Below are 25,266 nucleotides of genomic sequence, written 5' to 3' on the forward strand. Positions count from 1 at the left end.
TCAGTTGAGTAGCGGCTTTTGGTTTCAGCTCAGGTCATGATCATGGGGTTCTGGGATCAAGCCCTATGTCAGCAGGAACTCTGCCTCAAAGTTTCTCTCTCCCCCCTCTCCCTCTGCCCCCTCCTGCTCCTTATACTCTCTCTCTCTCTCTAAAGTAAATAAATAAATCTTTAAAAAAATGTTCCACCACTTGATAGCAATTTTATTAACCTAATTCCTTAGTATTGCTTCTAAGACCTAATATTTATATGGAGATTTTGTAAATCATGAATTTTAAAACTTTACCCAGGTTGATTTCTGGGATATTTAAAATGATTTGATAGTTATCTAGTTGTATTCTATGGACAGATGCGGCTGAGGTCCTCCTACTGTGCCACCATCTTAGCTCCCCCTGGAAAAATATTCAGATTTAAATGAAGAACATTTGATTCAAAAGTGATCTGGATGGAAAATTCAAGTTTATAAGGAAAAAAATGTTTCCAGTGATGCTATCCGTACCTCAATCACAATGTCCTCCTTTTCATCTCTATGAGCCTGCAATTTAATATAATACCTACTAAGTACAAGGCATTCAACACAAAGGAATTTGTTGTGATTACTCTCCTCAAACGGGAGATAAATGTCTCTATTTCCAAACTATTGGCAAAGGCTCTGAGAAAAAGATCTTTGATTATTCTCTGAGGGAGCGAAATAAAGCAACTCAGTATGAAAAACAAGTGTTAGGTTTAGTATGCCTCTGATTTCAGAGCTTAAGAAACTTGAACTTGGAAATCAGATGTAACTGTGTTTAATGCCAGCCCTTTCACTTTCACGCACTAGCTGTGTAACCTTGGGCAAGTTACTCACCTTCTCTGAACCTTTGTTTCTCCCGTAAAACAGAATTAAAAATCTATAGCCACAGAGGCTCATTAGCATTAAGTGAGGTGATGCATATGAAGGTTCTAGCGTAGCCCGACAGAGTCAACCATCAGGAAATGTTACGAGATAATGAGAATAACTTTGCAATGGTATGCCATAATGTCAGCAGCTTTTCCTGTCGAAGTGAAGCATTTTCTATGTGAGCAGAATGTTTCCCCAGGAAGATAAGATGTTATTATTTAACCTGCAGCTTTTGTCAGTTTGGCAAAGGTTAAACTTACAAAAAAAAAAAAAAAAAAAACACAGAAATTTCTAATTCATTATAAGTCAGCCTATCATGTCTTCAAGGCCATTCTGTTATGAATTTAAACTACTATTGCAGAGTTAAATGAAATTTCACTTCTGGTTTTTTCCAGTCCTCCAGATAGATTCATTATACAGTTTAACATCGGGGAAGAGTTTGGATAAACCACTTTTAAGGTTTTTATCCAGATTTTTAAATCTGAGATTGATTGAACCTGAATAGCTACTGACTTCACTCCACTTGATCTCTCACTTTTCATGATCATCACATTAACTTTATCCATAGGAATACATACAGCAGTAGACTACTATGATTTAGCATTCCTAGAAAACATTTATTCCATTCTCTAGCTAGGGGAAAAAATTTCTTTGCAAATTCAGCATATATGTGTGTATGTGTCTCTGTTTAAGAAACTAGTATCAATATAAGATCATATAGCATTAGCCTCTTAACCTTCCTGTCGTTTGTGTACACACCATTTGGTTAGATCCAGAAAACTGATGCTTTATTTAAATCTACTTTAGCAGTGGAAGTAAAAGGAAATCACATCCTCAAACTTGAGGAAAAGTGCTATGTAGATTGTGAAAAATCCCTCAACGATCCCATTTTGTACACAGTTTCCTGTCCAGTGTTTAATCCTATTTTCAAAGGTAATTGTCCAGGTTAAAAATATATAATTTAAGGGAAATGGAAAAGCCACTTGGTCCGTTGTCTCCCAATGCATTAAAAATATCCCCTTTGTAATCCTGGAGAAGTATGCAAATTATAAGGCTGGGGAGAACCACTATTGAAAAATACTGTACTGTATCTTCATGTGATGTTTAAGACTAACTACTACCCACATTTCTTTCAGAATCATTTCAGAGGATCAGCTAAAAATGCTGTTAACCGTAAGAGACTCCATCTGCCAAAGTGTATTAAAGTGACATACCATTAATGCTAGTTCAACCTAAAAAACAATCATCCTGTAATGAAATGCTTTATATAAACTCAGGAAAGCTAGGAGACTCACAGTTCTCTATGAAATTAGCCGGTATTTGAGACCAACGGTGGAATGATATGGAAATGGTAATTTGACTCCCTGTAATGGCTTAGTAATGGCCCCTTACCTCTTAGTCCTAGATGTGTTTGCTTTTGTGAATATGTCTAAAAGACCTAGAAATAAATGACTTTTTTCCAAAATGAAGGAAGGATTTTGAAGAAGCAGTTGTACTTAAAAAGTTGGGAAATATATTTTCCTTGCTCACTCCCCAACATTTCTCCCTAACACATGAAAACGTAGACATGAACATGCCTTACACACAAATGCACATGCGCATGTATGCGCATGCACACTTTGTAATGAAGTCACGTCTATTAAAAAATTTTTTTTAAAGATTTTATTTATTTATTCATGAGAGACACAGAGAGAGAGGCAGAGACACAGGCAGAGGGAGCAGCAGGCTCCATGCAGGGAGCCCGACGTGGGACTCGATCCAGGGTCTCCAGGATCACACACTGGGCTGAAGGCGGCGCTAAACCGCTGAGCCACCTGGGCTGCCCTAAAAAAATTTTTTTTAAGTGAATTTGCCTATTTCAAAATAAGAGCATCAAACACTGAACCCAGTTCACTAACATATTTGAGGTGGTCATAATCTCCTTCCATGGGTGTCTTTAGTTCAGAGGAAAAGACTAGATGATATTGACATGACTACAAATGAGGAGCAGAATGAGACAAAAGTGTCTGCAGTACTTGCTTCTGAAACTCGATAATAAAGCACCATCAGATTTTACAAAGCTCAAATTGGGAGTAAACAGAAGCTAGCACACTCTCCTGGCGATTTACAATTTGACCAAATTCACAGCCTTTATCTGATCAAATTATGAGAGCCCTGTTTAGAGCCATCAATCATTGTGGAGGTCCTAAATGTGAAGGAAGTGATGAAGAGTATTTTCGCTTTACCACACGTGAAATTCAGAAATAAAAAGGAATCTTCTGGAGCAGAGACTTCATGACCCAAGAATCTTAATGTCTCTCGGTTTTCAAATCAGAGATGGCTCTACAATAGACAGGATCATCGTCCAGAAAACACCATGTGCTTTAACACCTGGACTTGCTTGCCCACTCCCAGCTTGTCCTTATCTTTCCTCTTTCCTACCTTAAAATTTTCTTCATTAGATAGGCACCTGGTCTCTATAAGTTTGCTATTAAATATACTGCCTGGAAGAATTTTTTGACCTTTGCTCTAAGTGGAGATTTGCCTGTCAGGTTATACTTGTGTCTGTGATACAATAAAACATAGTTAAATTTCAAGGAAGAAAGAGAAAATATATGTGAAATTTTTATCATTTGACTTTCATCTTTATCATTTGACTTTCTTACGGCTGTGTTCAAATATCCCTATTATCTGGCTTTAATTTATATTTCTAAACTATTTTCTATTGTTCCCTTTCATGTTCCATTTATTGGCCTCTTGACTCTTCCCTGTATGAGTCTCACACTTTTCCACACCTGTGACTTTGTTCATTCTTTTTCTGAAGCCCTCACAAATGTCACATCCTTGATAATTTGTCCATTGGTAGAGGGGATCACTTGAGATAGCTGTACACAGTAAAGACTTTAGCTCCAAAGAGCAGTTTTGAGCTTGTGAGTGGTTCTCAAATTATAATGTGCATAAAAATCACCTGGAGTGCTTGCCAATGATGGAGATTTTGTGGCTCAACCTCAAAGATTCTGATTCAGTAGTTCTGTGAAGACCCAGAATATGCACTGTTAATCTCCAGGTGACTCCAATGCAGGTGATTCCAGGGCCTCTTTAAGACACACTGTTGTAAGAACATCTCTATGTTTTTAAAATTCCTGACTAAAGGCTTTCCAGAAGATATTTTTTTCCAAAGCACAAATGTCATTTAAATTATTATTAATTCCCAGAAATTCCATTCTAGAAACACTAGAATACAGGCATTTGTATCCTATGCCTGCCTAACTGGATTAAAAAAATTTAGATGCAACACAGCTAAATATGGGTTAATGAAATTGCTATTAATCACTTTTTGAGAAAATGTAGGCATCCCGGGAACATGCTGTAATTTCCATCACTTTTATACTGCCTCTGCCAGCTCTGTAGTTAAAGAGTAACAAAACAACTGTTTATGAAAAGGGTAGGTTTAAGATGAAAATAATCATTTTGCAAAAGTGAGGAAACAGTATCAGAGCCTGCGAACTGTGCTCTTCCAAGTGGAGAATCCAGTATTTGTAATAAATTCCTTTTGCTCTGGATGAGTTCTGCATTTTCAATGAGGTGAACTTGGCAACATTCTAGTTGATTTTAATAAAAATAGCTGCTTTGAGGACAGGGAGCTGAGGTTGCCAAATTTACAGCTGCCTTGCACAATTACTCTTACACCTCCTTCAGGGCTACTTAGAACCAGTAAGCAAATTAAGTGTATCGATTGCAATTTTGTTGGACTAACAGCCCCCCCCCTTTTTTTTAAGGAATAAACTTGATTCCTTTCAGTATGTGTCTGTTCAGAGTGATCTCTTTTCTTTTCAGCCATAACACAAAGACAACATCATGGCTGGATCCTCGACTTGCGAAAAAGGCTAAACCTCCAGAAGAGTGCAAAGAGAATGGTAGGTCATTAAGTTTCTATGATGTTTCTGCGTTGCGCTTTGAGCATGTTTGTGTTTCTTAAAGGAGGGTCTCACTGACAGGAGCAATCATGTAGTTGAGACAATTTTAAAGATGTATTATTTAATGCTTAGAGAGGAGAGAAAATTAACGCGGCTTTTCAGCAGTGCCATGTGGTTTTCCTTTCTCTTTCTGAGGAAACTGTGCCGGATATCACATCTCTGTCATCTCTGTTGGTTCTGTGTGACTCCTGGCCTGACTTTCCACCACCTTCTAAGGACTTTTTGTTTGCAATATGTCTCTCTGAGGACTCTTATCTTTTCATTGGCATCAAACATGATATATAGAGAAACAGTCTTGTGGACCTATAAATATTATTGATTTTTGTGTTTAGAGGCATAGCATTCTGCTGGTTATTAAAGAATCAGTGGTATACAGATCTATACATATGGCTACTTTCCTTTAATCAAATATTTGAATTAAATAACCAGTTGCATGAATGTCCTGGGATATCCTTAGTATTTTCTAGTTTCTAGTGTAGTAATACTAACTTGCTTAGAAACTGTTTTCATGTATGTGAAGAATGTTTTTGAACAATGTTGGGGGTTAGATGGGTGTAAACCTTGCACTGATACTAGTAAATTAGATGAAGTCTGTTACAGATGACACTTGTAATTTTTAAAGATGTTGGGTTTAATGTTAAAGAACACTTAAAATTTAGCTAAAATGATAAATAGCATACTCTCCTTTGATTTATTATTTGACTACAATCAAGCCTTTATCTCCTCAACCTATTAGAGCCCTGTTCACAGGCATCTATCATTGAGAAGCTCTTAAAAGTGGAGAAAGTGATGAGAGTTTAAACTTTTAAAAAAGTTTTTGAAAAGTCAACTTTTTATAAGTCTCTAATTCTAAAAGTCCTTTGTAACAATAGTTCTGGCTTTATCAGATAATATTTTGATAACATTGTTCATTTCTGTAACTGTTCACAAGCTAGTTATAAAGAGTTCAATTAAGAATTATAGTGTACAGTTTATATGTACATATTTGAATGCATAAATATCCAGTTTTTAACCACTGTCTATATTAAATTTTATATTTATAGCTATATCTGTATGCTTTCTGTAGAATAGTATGACTGCTTGTGGTTGAAGCCCATAAAATTATGTGACCTGGACTTTTGATCACCATTAGGCTATATATTTCCTTGACACCAATAAGACGTATGCTGCAGATTGTGATCAGTTATAAATTAAAATGGCCTGATCTGTTATATATGGAAGTTACAATTCACTTTTGCCGCAGATGTAAAAACCTTAGTATATCCTAATTAAAATGAATTTAACGATTTGCAGTGCTGTGACACATTGAACTTCTCAGCTGTCTTGTTCCTTTGAGTTATTCTTTTTATTAGAAAAAGCTGTTAAAATCAAACTTTAAAATTCTGGGAGAGATGTAGGCATAAGACGTTGCATAATTTTAATATTCCAGTGTTATCAGTTTTTCCCACATCCGCACTTGTCTGTCTTCTCAGGATGATAAATACCTAAAATATGATGCCAGTGTCTGAGGAGCACATGTCATTGAAAAACAAGCCCTGCAATATAGTCTTGTAGTTCAGAATGATTTATAACCAGTCAATTACTATTTGTTTTCATTTTCTACAAAATAAATAACTCCTAGATTTTATTCCGTATATTACTGGAATGTTATACAATGGAAATTAACATCTAGTTAGTTAGAATACTATTATTCCAGACACATATTTTAAGTTTTCTTGCCAAGAAAACTGCTTTTATGTAATACTGTTACTTCTGTTTTATTTTTCGTTTCTTTAAGACATAGGTTAAAATTGTGTGCTTAAATGTTGGATGTTAATGGACTGCTGTTGAGCTAGCCAATTAAGTGAGGTTTCTTTATATGTTCCACTCAGACCAAACAAAGTAGAGTAATTTTCTGAATGCTGGGATGTGTGTAAAATGTGTATAAAAAAATTATGGAGGCTCAAGATGATAATATCTTTCTCCAGCAAAGGTTTATCCTTTTTATGCCAGTGAGATAGAGTGGAGGCTAATTACTTAGTCCAATCTGGAGTTAAGCCAATAGGAGGTTGGGCTGAGTTTTGGTAGGACCCGATTTATCTCTGGTTTGTTCCTGTGCTTAGGATGTTTGCCCAAGGTTTTCAACTAACAGCCTATTTGCAGGTCAGCAAGCATTTTCTATAAAGGGTAGGTAGCCTATATTTTAGGCTTTGCAGGTTATCCAGTCTCTTTGTAACTACTCATTATGCAAAAGCAGACAAATCAATATATAATTAAAGGACATGGATGTATTTTGATGGAGCTTTGTTTATGAACAGAGAATTTGAGTTTTGTATACTTTCAGGATTTGAATTTCAAAATACTGTTCTTTTGATTTTTTTTTTTTTTGGCAACCATTTAAAAGTATATAAATTGGTCTTCATTTCTGGACCATACAGAAAATAGAGGCAGGCTGGATTTGGTCCACAGGACAAATCCTGGCCCCGTGTGTTCATGTGGGGCCTTCCTCTTGGCAGATCTTAAATGCCAATATTTTAAAAATGTTTTTTCTTCCTAGTATTGCAAGACTGCCAAAAACCTGTGGTGCATTTCAGGGGTTTTAGCTTAGCTGTTTGCCTCTAGACCTTGCAGTTTCTGAATTGACAGATGTCATCATGGGATAATGGGTTGTCTGTTTAAGATCTCTCAAGTCTATATTTTGTCACTCCAGTCTCTCAAGACTCCTCAGCTTTCGGCTGGCTTCCCTAACCTCTAGCAGTGGCCTTCTACCTAGGCAGTCTGGGTTCTTACCACAGCCCAGAATCAACAAAATCAGCTGCAAATTCTTCCCTCACTTCTTCAGGGTTTTCTCCTCTTTGGAATCCTAGGCCTGTTGTTTCAGCAGTGCTGATGCCTTTAAATTGTTTATTTTTTACATTTTGTGTAGATTTTCTTTGTGTTCTCATGGTTTATAAGCTTCTCACTCCATCCTACCTGGAAGCAAAAGTTTTATGCAGTATTTTTTAATTGAACATTTTAGAGCTTATTGGATTGCATAACTATAAATTCTTTATTATTATCGTAATTAAAATTTTGATCTCTCAAAATGTAATTCCATGATGTTGTATATATGTGCATACTGTCATGAGTGTGCATATGTATTGTGTGTGCGTGTGTGGATATGGATCTGTAAATGTTGACATTTTTAGTTCTGTTAACACTGGTATATAAAGTTAATTCCTTGGTCAACTACAAAAGAAGAAGCTGAGTGAAAGAGTGATGGAAGGGAGGTTATCAACTGATTTAAATTATTCTTGGGCTAGAGAAAAAAACTAGCAAATATTTTCTTATTGTTATCAAGGGGGACATGGGAACATAGATGGCTCCATACAAATACATATTAAACAACCATCTGTTGACACCAAAGCAACCATTTTATCTTGAAGCATAATGTACTAAACGTGAACGCATACTTTCTTCTCTCACAATACAGTCGAAAGTACTAAAGTCACTACATTCTGTGCATTTGTCATCGCTCTGCATTTTTAGAGTTTTAGCACCAGTCTACATAGCAGAAAAAAAAAATCTCCACCTACTACTGGATTCTAATATTAGTATTTGGGGGAGTGCCATTTAGCAAGCCAATATAGTCTTTTACAAAACTCCACAGAAATAGTGGTTAACTATTAAACAATTTGGAGGCAAGATCAGTGAACTGCATATAAAAAACATCAACATATGTGTCTCTGGCCCCCACAATCAGTACCATGGGGTTTCTCCTGAGACATTGCTGATCACATATATCTCAGTGGTGACACATCCCCCAAGATTCACTGAGCTATAGGGTTAACGTCAAACATGATTCAAGCCTTGGGGTGCCTGGGTGGCTCGGTCATTTGAGTGTGCAACTCTTGGTTTCAGCTCAGGTCATGATCTCATGAGTCATGAGATGAAGCCCCATGTCCCCATGTCAGGTTCTGCACTCAGGGGGGGAAGTCTGCTTGAGATTCCCGCCCTCTGCCCCCCCCCCCCACTCTCTTTCTCATAAATAAATAAGTCTTTTTGAAGACACCTCATAGGATCATTCTTTTCTTAAAGTTGAAATGTAATTAAATTATCACATTCAGAAGAAGAAATTGTGTGAAATTTGGAGTCAAGGAAACTTCTAATCCAAACACAAATCTGTGGGCTCTTGGGAAAGGAACTTCTTCACTTCTGAGAACCTAAGGTTTCTTACCTGTAAAAATGGGAAGGATATCTGTTTCATGTAGATTCAGCTTCACAAATAAAAGGGACAGTGCTTGTGGCACTACAAGGCTCTCAATAACTGTTCCTTTCTTTTCCTTTTCTGTGTGTTCTGAGCCAACAAATGAGCCTCATAGAAGACAAGAGGAAGAATTCAGAATAGTTGGCCTACCTAAAGAGCTTTGAATTATTCTAGAGTATCCTGGAGAGATGGAAATGAACAAAACCCTTGCAGGCTAAAGTTATCTGCCTAGCTAATTCCAGCCTAATATGGATAGATTAAAGATTGTCCCCCTCTATTCTGTTACGATGGCTCTAAATTCTCAGAAAATTGTAATCACAGCTGTACATACTAGGTGGCTTCATTTCCATATTCAATGGGTATGAATTATAAGGCAGTTTTCTCATATTGCTGTAAAAACAATCACATAATCTTAACCTCTTTACCTATGTGAGAACTCCATTTCCATTGACATTTAGTTAAACTAAAGTTTTGAGTTATTTATCTTTAAAAAAAAATGGTGTCCAAAATGCACATAAATGAAGATAGCATAAGCTATGTTTGGAATATATATTAAGTGGATTTTTTTTTTCAAGAGAAGGAGGTTGCCTTTTTTTGTATATATCAATATAGTGTACTGAGTTTTCCTTTTATTTTGCATTTATTTTTAAATTTTTTTCTTTGAATTCAATTTCCCAACATATAGTATAACACCCAGTGTTCATCCCCTCAAGTGCCCTCCTTAGTGCCTGTCACCCAGTCATCCCATCCCTCCTCCTCCCCCCCTCCTTTGTTTGTTTCCCAGTGTTAGGAGTCTCTCATGGATTGTCTTCCTCTCTAATTCCCCCTCCTCAATTTCCCTCCTTTCTCTTATAGTCCCTTTCACTATTTCTTATATTCCACGTATGAGTGAGACCATGAGAAGGGTGCCTATTCTAAAATAATAGAAAACACTAATCAATTTTAGGTCATTTCTTTTTTCTTTCTTTAAATATATTTCTTTTTTAATTTTTATTTATTTATGATAGTCACACACAGAGAGAGAGAGAGGGGCAGAGACACAGGCAGAGGGAGAAGCAGGCTCCATGCACCGGGAGCCTGACGTGGGATTTGATCCTGGGTCTCCAGAATCGCGCCCTGGGCCAAAGGCAGGCGCCAAACCGCTGCGCCACCCAGGGATCCCCTCTTTTTTCTTTCTTTTCCAAATTTTTAAGTTCCAATTAGCTAACATACAGTGTAATATTAGTTTCAGGTGTAGAATTTAGTGATTCATCACTTATATTCAGCCCCCAGTGCTCATCACAAGTACCCTCCTTAATGCCTATTTAGCCCATCCCCCTGCCCCCCTCCCCTCGAGCAGCCCTCAGTTCTCCATAGTTAGTCTGTTTTCTGGTGTTTCTCTCCCTTCCCACCCCCCATGTTCATCTGTTTTATTTCTTAAATTACACATATGAGTGAAATCACACAGTATTTGTCTTTCTCTGACTTATTTCACTTAGCATAATACTCTCTAGCTCCATCTATGTCATCACAAATGGTAAGATTTCATTCTTTTTTTATGGCTGAGGAATATTCAATTATATATGTGTGTACCACATCCTCTTTATCCATTCATCAATCTATGGATTGATGTCAGATTGTTTCCATAATTAGCAATTGTAGATAATGCTGCTATAAATATCAGGATACATGCATCCCTTTGATTTAGTACTTTTGTATTCTTTGGGTGAATACCTAGTAGTGCAATTGCCGGATCACAGGGTAGTTCTACTTTTAACTTTTTGAGGAACCTTCATACTCTTTTCCAGAGTGGCTGCACCAGTCTGCATTCCCACCAACAGTATAAGAGGGTTCCCCTTTCTCTGCATCCTCATCAACATCTGTTGTATCCTGTGTTGTTAATTTTAGCCATTCTGACAGGTGTGAGGTGATGTCTCATTGTAGTTTTGATTTGTGTTTCCCTGATGATGAATGATGTTGAGCATCTTTTCATGTGTCTGTTAGCCATCTGTACGTAGTTTTAGTTCATTTCTTAAGTGAATTTCTTAACTGTCACACAGATTAGGAAACACATAATTTTATTTTTGTAGTTCACATTCTGTTCCTAGAATGCATAGTTTATTTCTTTTTCAAATAGGGGCTTTGGCCTGTTGTCTCATTAAATTTGTATTGATAATTAATGACCCTAATTTCTCAACAATAAATATGAGCAAATTAATTTCACCTTTGAATATTTGTTTTCCTAATCTAATAAACCTAAGATTATGTTTGTAAAGTACCTTGATAGCTTTCCCCTAGGAATAATTCAGTAAAACAGGCTCTGGGGCACCTGGGAGGCTTATTGGTTAAATATCTGCTTTTGGCTCTGGTCATGATCTAGGAGTCCTGGGATTGAGCCCCATGTTGGTCTTCCTGATCAGTGGGGCATCTGCTTCTCCCTCTCCCTCTGCCCCTCTCTCCTCACTCATCCACTTGCTCTCTCTCTCAAATGAATGAGTAAAAGATTAGAAAAAAACAGACTCTAAAGATACCCCTCAAGTACTGAAACTTTAGAATTGAAAAGTCATTGATATTTTGAACTCCTATCTTTAAATATTATGAACTAATTTGAATGTTATTTTGTTTTTATAATGATATTTAGGATGTTTTATTAAAAATTTGAGGAAATTTAAAATATCTTAATAGAAACTGTTCTTATTTTGCTAACTGGTACTTATTCATATTAGTCATGATTTTTTTATAGCAGCGCTTTGAGGTATGCTTCATCCAATAATATAGTACCTTTTCCAGTGTTTTCAGCTTAGGGGTACTACAAAATACCACCACTTTAGGAATATAAATCTTTTGTGGAGGAAATAATAAAATAAAATCAAAATAAATCATATAGGATAGATTTTCCACTGCTTTGCATCGATATCAATTCTTCTGTTTATGGCTGGTGTCTATAATAATTGGCCCCCATCTACTCTGAGTGATTAGTGTCCAGACCATAAAAGTTGTTAAATATTTTGAATATCATTTTTGCACTAATCATTTATGTATTTCTCTTTTCTACCTCCAATCTTTATCATGGCTATAAAATAGTACCTGTGTAAGGATTATAAAATTGCATCCTTTTATTCTTGATTGCTCAAGTTTCTTTTATATTTAGGAATGAGTTGTGTCTTGTCTTTACTGCTTAATGCATGCAGGTTTGAAAATAATATTGACAGCATCAAATCTGCTTGTTTTGTACAATAGCAAAATAATTTCAAGATATTTCAAATATGGCTTTTCAAAGTTTTTTATTTTGAAATATTTATAAATTCACAGGAAATTCTAGGGAGGGCCCAAACACCCCTAACAAAGATCCCCAATGTTAACACCTTACATGAATATAATACTGGATCAAAATCAGGAAACTGACACTGGTACAATCCACAGATTGATTTCACTAGTTATCCAAATACTGGTGTATGTATGTGTATGTGTGTATTTTCATGCAGTTATATCACATATGTAGTTACATGTGACCATGACCACAGTCAAGATTCATAACTCTTCCATCCCATAAGACTCTCTTATGCTACCACTTTATATCCATATCCATCCCCTCTCACTGAACAACCCCTAACCCTTAACAACCACTAATCTGTTCTCCATGTCAATTTCTTTGGTATTTCAAAAATGTTCTATAAATGGAATCATGCAGTGAATAAACTTTTGAGATGGACTTTTTTTCACTCAACTTAATTTCATTGAAACCCATTCAAGTATGTGTATCAATAGTTTGCTACTTTTTATGTACCACTGTTTGTTTAAGCATTTACCTGTTGAAGGACATCTAGGTTGATTCCAGCTTCTAGTTAATATGAAAAAAGCTGCCACAAACATTTGTATATAGGATTTTTCATGAACATAGATCTCTTACCTGGGATAAAAGCTCAATACAGTAATTGCTAGGTTTTTTGGAAAGTACATTTTTAGCTTTAGAATAAACAGCTGTACTATTTTCCAGAATGGCTATATTCTTTTACTTCCCACCAGCAATGAACCAATTTTCTCTACATCCTTTCCAGCATTTGGTGTTATGACTTTTTAAATTTTAGTTATTCTGAGAGGTGTGTAATATTACATTATGGTTTTAATTTGTATTTCCCTAATGGCTAATGATATTGAACATCTGTTTTGAAAAATATTATTTATTTATATGAGAGAGAGAGATTGTGAGAGAGAGCACAAGTGGGGGGGGGGGGGAGGGAGAGGGAGTCTCTCCACTGAGCAGGGGGCTCCTTTCCAGGACCTTGGGATCATGACCTGAGCCAAAGGCAGGCAGACGCTTAGCCAACTGAGCCACCCAGGTGGTTCTTGAACATCTTTTCATGTAATTATTTCTCATCTGTGTATCCTGCTTGGTAACATGTCTGATGATGCCTTTTGCCCAAATCTTAATTAGATTATTTTTTTTAATTTGGTTTTGAGAATTATTTACATATTCTATATATAATAAATCCCTTTATCAGATATGTTGTTTATAAACATTGCCTCCCAAACTATGATTTTTATTTTATCCTCTTAACGGGGTCTTTTGCAGAGAAAATATTTTTAATTTTGATGAAGTCAAATTTATCAATTTTTAGCAATTTATCAAATTTATCAATTTTTCCTTTTCTGAAACATGCTTTCAGTATAAAATATAAAAACTCTCTAACCAGCCCTAGACGCCAAAGAGTTTCTCATTTTTCCCCTAAATTGGGTACTTCAATATTTGACCTGTAAGTCTGTGACCTACTTTGAAATAATTTTCGTATAAGGTGTAAGATCTAGGTTGAGATTTTTAAATTATTGTTATTATTATTACTATTATTATTATTGCTGTAGCCTATGGATGTCCACTTGCTTTAGCACTGTTAGGTGAAAAGGCTATCCTTCCTCCAGTAAACCGTGTGTACAACTTTGCCATAAATCATTTGGGTTCCATTGATCTATGGGTCTTTCTCTGCACCAGAACCATCCTGTCTAGATTACTGTAGCCATATTCTAATCCCTAATATTGAGTACACTGATATTCCCTAACTTAGTTTTTTAAATGTATAAATAGATAGAAGGTTTAATTAATCAGGAAGATTTAAAAAATTCTAAATGCATATGCATCTGATAACATACCTTCAAGTTTTATATGAAGGAAAAAATTACAAATCTGAAAAGAGGATTTGAAAAATTTATGGAGTATATTACCTCATGTACCCTTCTTTCTCAATATTTTAAACAAAAAGAAAGATTTGAATAACAGAAATAGTAATCTTGATTTAAAAGCCACATATAGACACTGCACTTAGATGGAAAGTACGTTCTCAAGCACACAGAGTACTTTACAAACAATGAGTACATGGTAGTCTGTGGAGCAAGTCTCAAGAAATTTCAAAGTTGACAGTCCTGTGTTACAGAAAACCTTAATTATGTATCAATAGAAAGATAACTAAAATACTGCCCATGCTTTGAAATATAAAAACGATTTTAACATGTGTTTTTTCCAAATTTATTGAGATATAATTGATATATTGTATAGTTAAAGATATACAACATTATCATTTGATACACATATATATAGTGAAATGACTGACACAATAATAAGTTTATTGTGTTAATACATCCAACAACTCATATAATTACTTTATGTGGGGGGTTGGGATGAGAACATTTAAGATTCACTCTCTTAGCAACCTTCAAGTATAATACATAGTACTATGAACTGTAATCAGCATGCTGTACATTATATCTCCAGAGCTAATTCATCTCATAACTGGAAGTTTGTATCTTTTGACCAACATCCCCCCATTTCCTCCATTTCTTAGCCTTCCATTCTGCTCTGTTTCTATGAGTTTGCAGGAGAGGGAGTTCTAGATTTCATATATGATATCCTACAGTATTTCTCTCTATCTAACTTATGCATAATACCCCCAATCCATCCATATTGTAACAAATGACAGAATTTCTTCCTATAGCTGAAAAATATGCCATTGTAGACGTACATTACATTTTCTTTATCCATTCATCCATTGATGGACACATAGATTGTTTTCATTTGCTGGCTATTTTGAATAAAGCTGCAAGGAACATAGGAGTGCAGATACCTCTTCCAGTAGTGATTCAGTTTACTTCAGATACATAGCCAAAAGTAGAATTTCTGGATCATATGGTAGTTCTATTTTTAATTTTTTGAGAAGCCTCCATATGTTTTCCATAGTGGCTCTACCAATTTATATCCCTAGCAACAGTGCCCAAAGGTTCCATTTCTTTCTACATCGTTGCCATCTTTATATTTTTGATAATAAATATTCTAACAGGTATGAGATGATATATCCTTGTGCTTCAGACATATTTCCTTATGATTAGTGATATAGAGCACATTTTCATGTACCTGTTAGCCATTTGTGTGTCATCTTTGGAAAAAAGTCTATTCAGATCCTTTGCCCATTTTTTAACTGATTTTTTTTCTTTTTTTACTCTTAAGTTGTATGAGTTCCTTATACATTTTGGATTTTAACTCCTTTTAGATAAATGATTTGAAATATTTTCTACCATTCTATAGATTGTCTTTAAATTTTTTTTTATTGTTTCTTTTGCTATTTAGAAGCTTTTCAGTTTGGTGTAGTCCCACTTGTTTATATTCTATTTTATTGCTTGTGTTTTGGCGTCAAATCCAAAAAACTAATTGCCGAGATCAATGTGAAGAAGCTTTTCCTATGTTTTCTTCTGGTAATTTTTGGTTTCAGATCCTATATTTAAGTCTTTAATCCATTTCAAGTGATATAGGGGTCCTGTTTCATTTTTCTGCATATGAATATACAGTTATCTCAATATCACTTATTGAAGAAACTATATGTCTCCCATTAAGTACTCTTAGCTCTCTTATTAAATGTTAGTTGACTATAAGTGCATGGGTTTATTTCTGGATTCTTGATTCTATCCCACCTGACTATGTGTCTCTTTTTATGCCAGTACCACACCATTTTGATTATTTTAGCTTTATGATCTAGTTTGAAATCAGTAAACATGATGCCTTGATTTTTGTTTGTTTGTTCTTTCTCTCTGGATTGCTTTTGCTATTCAGGGTCAGTATGATTTCATATGAGTTTTAGGATTTTTTTTTATTCTGTGAAAAATGCCATTGGAATTTTGATAGCAATTTCATTGAGTCTATAGACAGCTTATAGATAGCTTTGGGCAGCATGGACATTTTAGCAATATTAGTTCTTCCAATACAGAAATTCAGGATATGTTCCCATTTATGTATGTCTTCTTCAGTTTTTTTTTCATCAAAATCTTGTATTTTTAGTATATAGAACTTTGATCTCCTTAGAATTTCTTTATTTTTTATTCTATTGCAAATGGGATTATTTTCTTTATTTCTTTATCAGATAATTCATTCATTTCTGTATCCTAAAACTTTATATAATTGTTGATTACTTCTGACAACTTTTTGGTATAGTTTTTAGGGTTTTCTATATGTAAGATTATACTTATTTGCAAACAGAGATAATTTTACTTCTTTTCTGATTTGAATACCTTTCATTAATTTTCTTTGCTAATTTGCTAATTTCTTTGGCTAGACTTCTGTTACTATGTTAAAGGAAGTGATGGGAATGGGCTCCCTTGTCTTATTCCTTATCTTAAAGGAAAGATTTCAACCTTTCATCATTGACTAGCTGTCAGCTTAACTTATTATTTATTATTATGCTTTTATTATATTGAGATACATTTCTTCTCTGCTCAAATTGTTGAGACTTTCTATCATGAATGAATGTTGAAATTTTTAAATTGGTTTTTGTGTTTCTATTGAGATGATCATATAATTTTATCTTTCATTTCATTAAAATAGTATGTCATATTACTGGTTTACGTATGTTGAACCATCTTTTGCATCCCAGTGGTAAATTCCACTTGGTCAGAGTATAGGATTCTTTAATGAACTATTGAGTTCACTTTGCTAATATTTGGTTGAGAAGTTTTACGTCTATATTTTTAAAATATTTTATTTATTTATTCATGAGAGACACCAAGAGACAGAGACATAGGTGGCGGGAGAAGTGAGCTCCCTGCGGGGAGCCTGATGTGGGACTCAATCTCAGGACCCTGAGATCACAACCTGAGCCAAAGGCAAAGGCTCAACCAATGAGCCACCCAGGGACGCCTTACATCTGTATTTATCAGGGCTGTTATTAATTTCCTTTTCTTGTAATTTTTTTTTGTCTGCTTTGGTATTAGGAAAATCCTGGCATCACAAAATGACTTTGGGAGTATTCCCTCCTCTTCAGTTTTTTGGAAGGGTTGCAGAGGGATTGGCATTACTTTTTCATTTTATGTTTGGTAGAATTCACCAATGAAGCCATCTGGTCCTGGGCTTTTCTTTGTTGAAAAGTCATTTTTATGATTATAGTATTTTAATGAAAATTATAGTCTTTTTTATAATTATTTGTTGAATTACTTCCAGGACATCCAGAGGGGAGGGACAGAGAAAAGTGAGTCCATACCATCTTCTCTGGGACCAGATGTCTAAATGCTACTTTTGATACTAAATGATAACAATAAAGTTTACTTTATCATACACTCTTTCTTTTCCATCTACCAACATGCTGTGAGGGTAGGCAGATTTTTTAACCCCTACTTTTTTAGTTAATAATGCATTAACTGAAATAAAGCATTCCAAAGATTTTAAGGGCCTTGTCCAATAAACATAAATTTAAAAATAAGGCTAAATCCAAACCACCCAAGTTTAAGGTAGATCTCAATGTTATATCCATCATACAACATCACAGTATGTTTTAGCTGGAGACACTAAGCTCTTAAAAATATGTTAAACTGGTTTAAAATATTTTTACTTTATAACTTTGTATTTAAAAACATAAAAGGGAACTTTTTCATATATTCTTAACATTCTCTCTGGTCTATCATTTATAAATAGACCAATCTGTATAATTTTATGATTGAATAATTAATTTACTTGTCATTTGATTTATGTTCTTAAATTAACAGAGTGAATTTAGCTCTTTGAAAGACATTTTTAAGTAACTATTGATTTATATTTTATGTTTCTCAATTTAAAAAAAAAGAAGAAGCTTTTGTGGGTTTTATGCCTTCACAATTTCTAAAAATGTTCACTACAGTCCACATAATGTTGGAACAATTTCTTTAAGAGTTAAATGCGGGTCTCTGTCAATCATACTATGAGACACAGTCTTCTGTGTCCCTCAGTGGTTAGATCTGTTCATCAATGCAGAAAGCAAAACAGAAAGGTGAAGCTCTGATCTGAATATTATAGACAAGTTCTTTCAGAAGTAGGAAAAACAGATCCAGGCCATCAACCCAAAGCACTGAACATTAACTATGACTTGTAGTTGATGGGGTGGGCAGGGTGGAGGTGGGAGGGATTGGGATAGGAGGCTCAATTTAGGTTGCTGAGGTGACATGATCTGATGTCCCTCTTGGTACATTTAATTTTAAGGTTTCCTAAATACATGACAAAACAGTACTTTCCAAGGAAAAGTGGGTATTTGAAAAGTTTGTTTGTTTGTTTTACTAATTTGGGTGAAATTTGAGCACATATGACATAATCCAATGTATGATTGTGGCCTAAGCATGAAGCATCTCAAAGTGCCTGGTATAATACATGTTCAGTGAGATCACTCACAGCTATAGTTAAGGGCCTATCCATTTTACTATTAAAATCTCGTGTCAGGTAGCCCCAGTGGCTTAGCGGTTTAGTGCTGCCTTCAGCCCAGGGCATGTACCTGGAGACCCAGGATCAAGTCCCACGTCAGGAGCCCTGCATGGAGCCTGCTTCTTCCTCTGCCTGTCTCTCTCTTTGTGTGTCTCTAATAAATAAATACAATCTTAAAAAATAAATAAATAAAAAATAAAAACTCATGTCTTCAAGAAATTACATATCCAAGAGATCAAGATTTTATGTGCTCTTTGTAGAAACAACTTGAATTTAAAAAGTTGCCTTAGACAAAAAGGGGCAAACACAATTTGGATGCTTTGATGCCAAAACTGCATAAAGAACCCAAATATATTTAGAACCATTATTTCCGAGGCACCACTTCAAATCAGTAATACAAAATCAGTAGGAAATTTTATTGACTATATTTGTTCTTGAACTTCTTACCAGTAAGTAATAAATCATGGAAATTATATTATCACTTTTTTGACCATAAAATTAAGCTTGACAATTTCATATTGATTTCCCAATACTTGCTTTGATTTTTTTAGAGTCTTATTTCTCTTCTTCCACATTATCTTTTCAATTTATTCTAACTTATATTTTTTCTCTTCGCCTCATACTTGTTTGCTTAACCCAAATCTTTTCTTTGAGGTTGTTTTATTCACTCCTCCAATGTTTTGAGGTTACCAAAAAATTTACCTTTTCCCTTTGATTCTGGTACTCAATTATCATATATCAAAAGTCATGTTATTACTTTTAATGTGGATTACCTAGTTGCAAACAAAGCAGGCGGACCTATTTGTCCATATGACAAATATTTGTTGGATATCCACTCTGCTTGTAGAATTGAACTATGCCTCATGAAAAATGTAAATAAATGCAACCTGTTCCTCAAAAAGCAATACAATTGACAAGATACTATAGTCAGCATTCCAAATAATGAGGAAAGTTTAATGATGGTGTGAGGAATCACCATCACCCAAGAGGAAAATAAAGGACAACCGACCATGAACAGGAGTGTTCAAAGAAGGCTTTTTTGAAAGACATGGCATTTGAACAGAATTTTATTTTTATTTTTATTTTTTCCAAGATTTTATTTTTAAGTAATCATTACCCCCAACATTGGAATCTAACTGATCTCCACCCTGAGATAAAAAGAGTCACCTGCTGTACTAACTGAGCCAGCCAGGTGTCCCAAGAATCTTAAAGATGATTTGGATTCACAGTCATTCTTAAAGGTTCAGCTTCTGCTGAATTATTTCATTAGGTCACCTTCTCTTTCCGGTCCACTCCTTCTCCTTGGGTGTTACTCCCTTTCTCATCATGCTGATGACTCAATTTTTCCTTTCAATCCTGATTAATTCTGCCTGCTGTTATTAATATGCACAGGTGCTATGTCCATTTCTGTTTACTCCATTAGATTTTGTTTCTATTATGTTATTATTGCTTAAGTAATTTTCAGTACCTCAATCCTCCACTCCTATGCCAACCAGCTTTGCATTTGCTATACTATCTTTCCTTTTAAGTTCTTCTTTTAAAAGGCACAAAACTTGTCCTTTCCATCACTACACTGTTATTCTTACGTGCGTTCTTTCGATCTTTAGTCCATATTTTCATGTATGAAATCCCTTATGCAAGAAGATATTTCTTATATTTTTTGAAATGTATTCTCTTAAAATTACCTCATTCCAAATGGATATCTTCTTTCACTATTCACAATAATGTACTTTCCAGCTATTCTTTCATTCCTTGCTTTTTATATTCAACATAAATTCAGGGTTTGTGTCTTTATATTCAAGATTCTGCATGATTTCTGTCTCACTCCATTTGGTTTCTTTTCTTTGGAATGCTACCAGCTGTTTTTACTGTTTTTTTCTATTCCATTCTGATTACTAATTTTTTTTAATTCATTTAAGCATTTTTGGATCTCCTTAAGACAACACTTCAGAAAGGTTCACGTACCAACTTGGTATATTGATAGCACATGGATTTGACCTCCAAATACTAAGGGAGAACCTAATAAAATTATTACACAGGAAAAGGATAAATGAATATATAATTTGAAATATTATGAGCATTTTGGGCTTCAGTACATTTTATTTTACAACAACAACAAGAAATTCAACTTCCAAAAGTTTGAGTTTTAAACAAGAATATTAAGGTTTTTTCCTTTGAATTGAGCTTCCTATGTCTGTGTGAACACGTTTAAAGTTTAATAAATTTTACATACACAGTATTTTACGAAAAAAAATCTGTTACATGAAAAAACATTTGGTTTTTCACCTTTAAATGGAGAAATTACCATAAGCTTCTATGGATGGAAGATTTTATGTCTTCATTATTATCTGTATGGGTTGACATTTCCTTGTTTTATTGGTCTACTTGCTATTCCGATTCCACCAAGATTATTATTTTGTATAAAATTCTGGCCTCATGAAAATGAAAGCTTCTGCTCAAAACTTATACATCTCACTCTAAATTTTGAATGTGTGTTGCCTCTTTGTCTAGTAATTGGGGCTTGGCAATCCTCAATAACTGTTTATATTTAATTTAATTAGAATCCTAGTGCCTGAAGTTATGTAATATTAGCTCTTTTTCCAGCATAATTTTAAAATTACCTATTGAGTCTGCAACTCATAAGTTTTCTTGAGAGTGTAACTGAATTATAATCCCATCTCCTAAATAGATGTATTATCATACAATTTTTTATCATCTTCACACAACTCATAACTAACAACTCAACATATGCCTGATGCCCTAAAGCCAATAGGTGCCTTTACAAAATTTGTCAGGAGAAAACCCAATTTGCAGGTAAATAAATAAGAAACATGTGATAGTTAAATCTTTTCCTCACCTAGGATAGCATTCCTCTTGGTTTATTCTCACATTGATACCAGTGTATGTGATAGTATGTAAGAAAACCTTTCAAAACTGCAAAGCACTAAAGGCTGCAAGTTGATGTTACTATTGTGGTGCTAGGTGGTCTCTAAATTAATATATGCTGGAGATTGTTCCCCAGTGATGAGAAGGCTCAGATGGTAGTGAAAAACCAACGCAGTGAGTCTGAGCAGGTTGTAGCTCTTTGATGACTACTTTGCCTTTTACACGTATCTAATAAAAGAGCTCATTTAAGATCTCTTCTCACTCATTTCTTCCCTCTCTTCTCTCCTCCTGCTTCTGGACTCTTTCATTTAATGGCTTCTGAATTACAACTTTCTACTTGTGAGTTCATTTGGAGTAAAGAAAGTTGACGAAGTACTGTGTTTAGATCCCCAAAGGGAAACCACTACATTCATGTATGATTGCATAAGAAATAAATATAGTGTGTGTGTCCATGTGCCTGTGTCTGCATGTGTTGTACATCATTGGACACAGCAAAAATTATGGCATAATAAATACATCTGGTTAATTAGAGAGGACTTCTTTTACAAAATAGACTTTTGTGTGAAGTTTTTAGAAAGGCTAAAGAAGTACAGCATGACACAGAGGAAAAACAAAAACGTGTTATACATGCGGATTGACTTGAGGATGCGGTTGTGTGGGAGAGAACAATTAGGTTTTCCTGACTAAAGCTGGGATTGGAAGCAAATAAAGTCATATGTAAGTATAAAAGTAGATGAGCATAGTGAGGTAAAAGGCAGAAATGTTATAAAGTGATCTTATACTTCAGCTGCTTTTGTGTATTTATTGTTTACAAAACATATTTATTTTGTAAAGCATTTATGCAGATGTCAGATTTTATCCTAATCAGCATTCCATGAACTATTGAAAATTAATATTCACATTAAGACACCAAGGCCTAAAGAGGACAATGATTTGCCTAAACCAGTTGCTGATTAACTTGCAATTAGATTCTTCCCTTGTGATTCTTCAGTTAGTGACCTTTCCCCATATTATATTGTCACTCCTCATGGGGTGAAGCTCAGGGATAAACAACTATCAAGAGTCCCTGGGATTTAGAATGCTAACTCCTTCTCCTAGAAGATGTCCAGCATTAGTACCATCGTTGCTGTCATAAACAGAAACCGAGATCTAGAACAACAGCATATGTTTAGGATGCTGCTGCTTAGCATTATTGTGCAACTTGGGAATTCATGCTTAGAAGAATGCTTGAGTACTCTCCCAACATTCCATTGGGTTTATGACATCCCATATAAATGGAACGGTGTTGCAGCTAACATTTACTAGTATTATTTGGAGCACATGGTTCCTGCCATCCTTAGAAATGCAGTATTTCCTCAAAGAGTGCTAAAAGCTGTCTTAAACTTTTTAAATCCATAGCTTGCTTCAAGGGCAATATGCAATCCTTCAAAGAAAAGTTTTCTTTTTATTAAAAAAAGTGTTTATTGACTCCTTTACTGCCACAAGGCAGATAGATTTAGAAAATATTATTGGTTGCTCCTTGGTTCCATCATCATTATTGTCTATATTAGTTTTGTCTCAAAATTTGTTGCCTTTTCTTCAAAGATTGTTTTAGGACTGTGTATTGTGTATGTATATAAAATCATAGACAAATCTAGCAAATAAATAACTGCTAATTTTTTTAACTAAACGTAAAGTAGTAATTTTAAGATATTAATGTAGATTGGGGAACTACACTTTGCCATGAATGCAAATTTATTATTGCAGCAAAATTGGTGATGAAACATTTGAAAGGGTGAAGAAATGATCATTTTTGAACCGAGTTATTGTAATAATTTAATACTATCCCGATAACTCTGAGCCATGGGACTACAGAAAGGGAACATAGGGGTGCCTAGGTGGTTCAGTCAGTTAAGAGGCTGCTCTCAGCTCAGGTCATGATCCCAGGGTTCTAGGATCAAGCCCCACGTGGGGTTCTCTGCTCCACAGGGAGCCAGCTTCTCCCTCCCCCTATTCTGTTCCCCTTGTTCTCTCTGGCACTCACACACACACTCTCTCTCTTTCTGCCAAATAAATAAATAAAATCTTTTTTTAAAAAAAGGGACCATCGGATAGTCAGTAAGAACATGGACTCTCTCTGAAGCTATACTGCTTCAGTTCAGATCCTGGTTCTGCCCCTTACTGGCTGTGTAAACCTGGGCAAGTTACTGAATCTTTGTACCTCAGTGTCCACATTTCTACAGAAGAAAAATTGATTTTTCTCATCATAGTGAAAATTGAATAGATTAGTATATTTAAAGTGCTTAGAAATATGCCTGACATAGTATAAACACTGTGTAAGTCTTTTTTTTAATTTTCTAAAAAACAAACATTTATTGAATGTCACTCGTGTCAGGTGCTGATATACTGATAAAAATATAAATGTCTCATAAAAATACCAAGTGGTTTTTAAAGTAAATTAAAAATTATCCCAAAGTAGGACAATCGGGGGCTAAGAATTAGCACATTAAACTCGGTTTATAAAAGAGCAACAGATGTCATCATCCTAAATGTGGTCTTCTTACTGAAATAAAATTGACAGGGCAGCCCCGGTGGCAAAGCAGTTTTGCGCCGCCTGCAGCCCAGGGCGTGATCCTGGAGGCCCTGGATCGAATTCCATGTCGGGCTCTCTGTATGATGCCTGCTTCTCTCTCTGCCTCTCTCTCTGTCTCTATGAATAAATAAATCTTAAAAAAAAAAAAAAAGAAAATTGATAAACGTAATTCACTTCTTATGTAATATAACCAGTACTCCAGCTCATTTTGGGCATGAAATGGTTAAAAAACAAAATAAATTTTCCATTCTTAGATGAGTACAGGCTGTGTATTGCCTTGTGAAACAGTTTGGTTCAGCCACTAAAATTCACTATTACAGAACACAGAGAACCCTAATAATTTGTTAGTACACAAAGGATTATTTAACAAGTGTTAGGGCCCTGACAAAGAAACACTTGGTTGTTTAATTTTACTGAGAATTATTTCACTTTTTCTTTTCTTCTGGTAATAAAGGCTTACCTCAAAAACATATTAACTTATATCTTATGCCTGTTTTGTGTGTTCTAAGCTTGACAGTAAAGCTGACTTTATTGTAAAGCATCTTATCTCAAGGAAGTGACAACTTTGTGTCTTAATCATACACGCTCCTACTTAACAGACCCATTGTGTTCAGCCAATGGACTGGGATTTTCTTTCTATTTAGAAGTTTATTCTTTTTTTTAAATACTGTATTTATTTATTTGACACAGAGCACAAACAAGGGGAGCAGCAGAGGGAGAAGGAGAAGAGAAGCAGGCTCCCTGCTGAGCAGGGAGCCCAAAGCAGGGGCTCGATCTGAGCAGAAGGCAAACACTTAACCAACTGAGCCACCCAGGAGCCCCTAGAAGTTTATTCTTGTAAACAGGAACAAATTATTATTTCTCTGTGTCTCTCTATCTTCTGTGGAAGCAGTAATTTTAATGGCTGACTCAAATTGCTCCATAGTTCTGTGCATACTTCATAATATCCTGAAAGAGAAAATTTATATTGTTTTTTGAATCTTCACATGCCCAAAGTGATCTAGAGCTCTGATTATGTTGCATGGCAAGTGAATGATGAAAAGAATGGGTGAATTATGTTGACCAAATT

The 25,266-nt window shown here is 35.0% G+C and overlaps 1 protein-coding gene across 13 annotated transcripts in view; it reads left to right on the top strand.

Annotated features, from left to right (window-relative positions):
• The window catches only part of MAGI2 (membrane associated guanylate kinase, WW and PDZ domain containing 2), a 1,325,593-nt gene that overhangs the window by 864,800 nt on the left and 435,527 nt on the right, over window positions 1-25,266 (top strand). For all 13 annotated transcript variants that reach the window (XM_077863874.1, XM_077863875.1, XM_077863880.1 and 10 more), the window contains exon 6: window positions 4,696-4,775. In XM_077863874.1, the coding sequence (XP_077720000.1) occupies window positions 4,696-4,775 (80 nt within the window). The remainder of the gene's footprint in view (window positions 1-4,695; window positions 4,776-25,266) is intronic.

The sequence above is a fragment of the Canis aureus genome, chromosome 21 (assembly GCF_053574225.1).
Source record: "Canis aureus isolate CA01 chromosome 21, VMU_Caureus_v.1.0, whole genome shotgun sequence".
Classification (NCBI taxonomy): domain Eukaryota; kingdom Metazoa; phylum Chordata; class Mammalia; order Carnivora; family Canidae; genus Canis; species Canis aureus.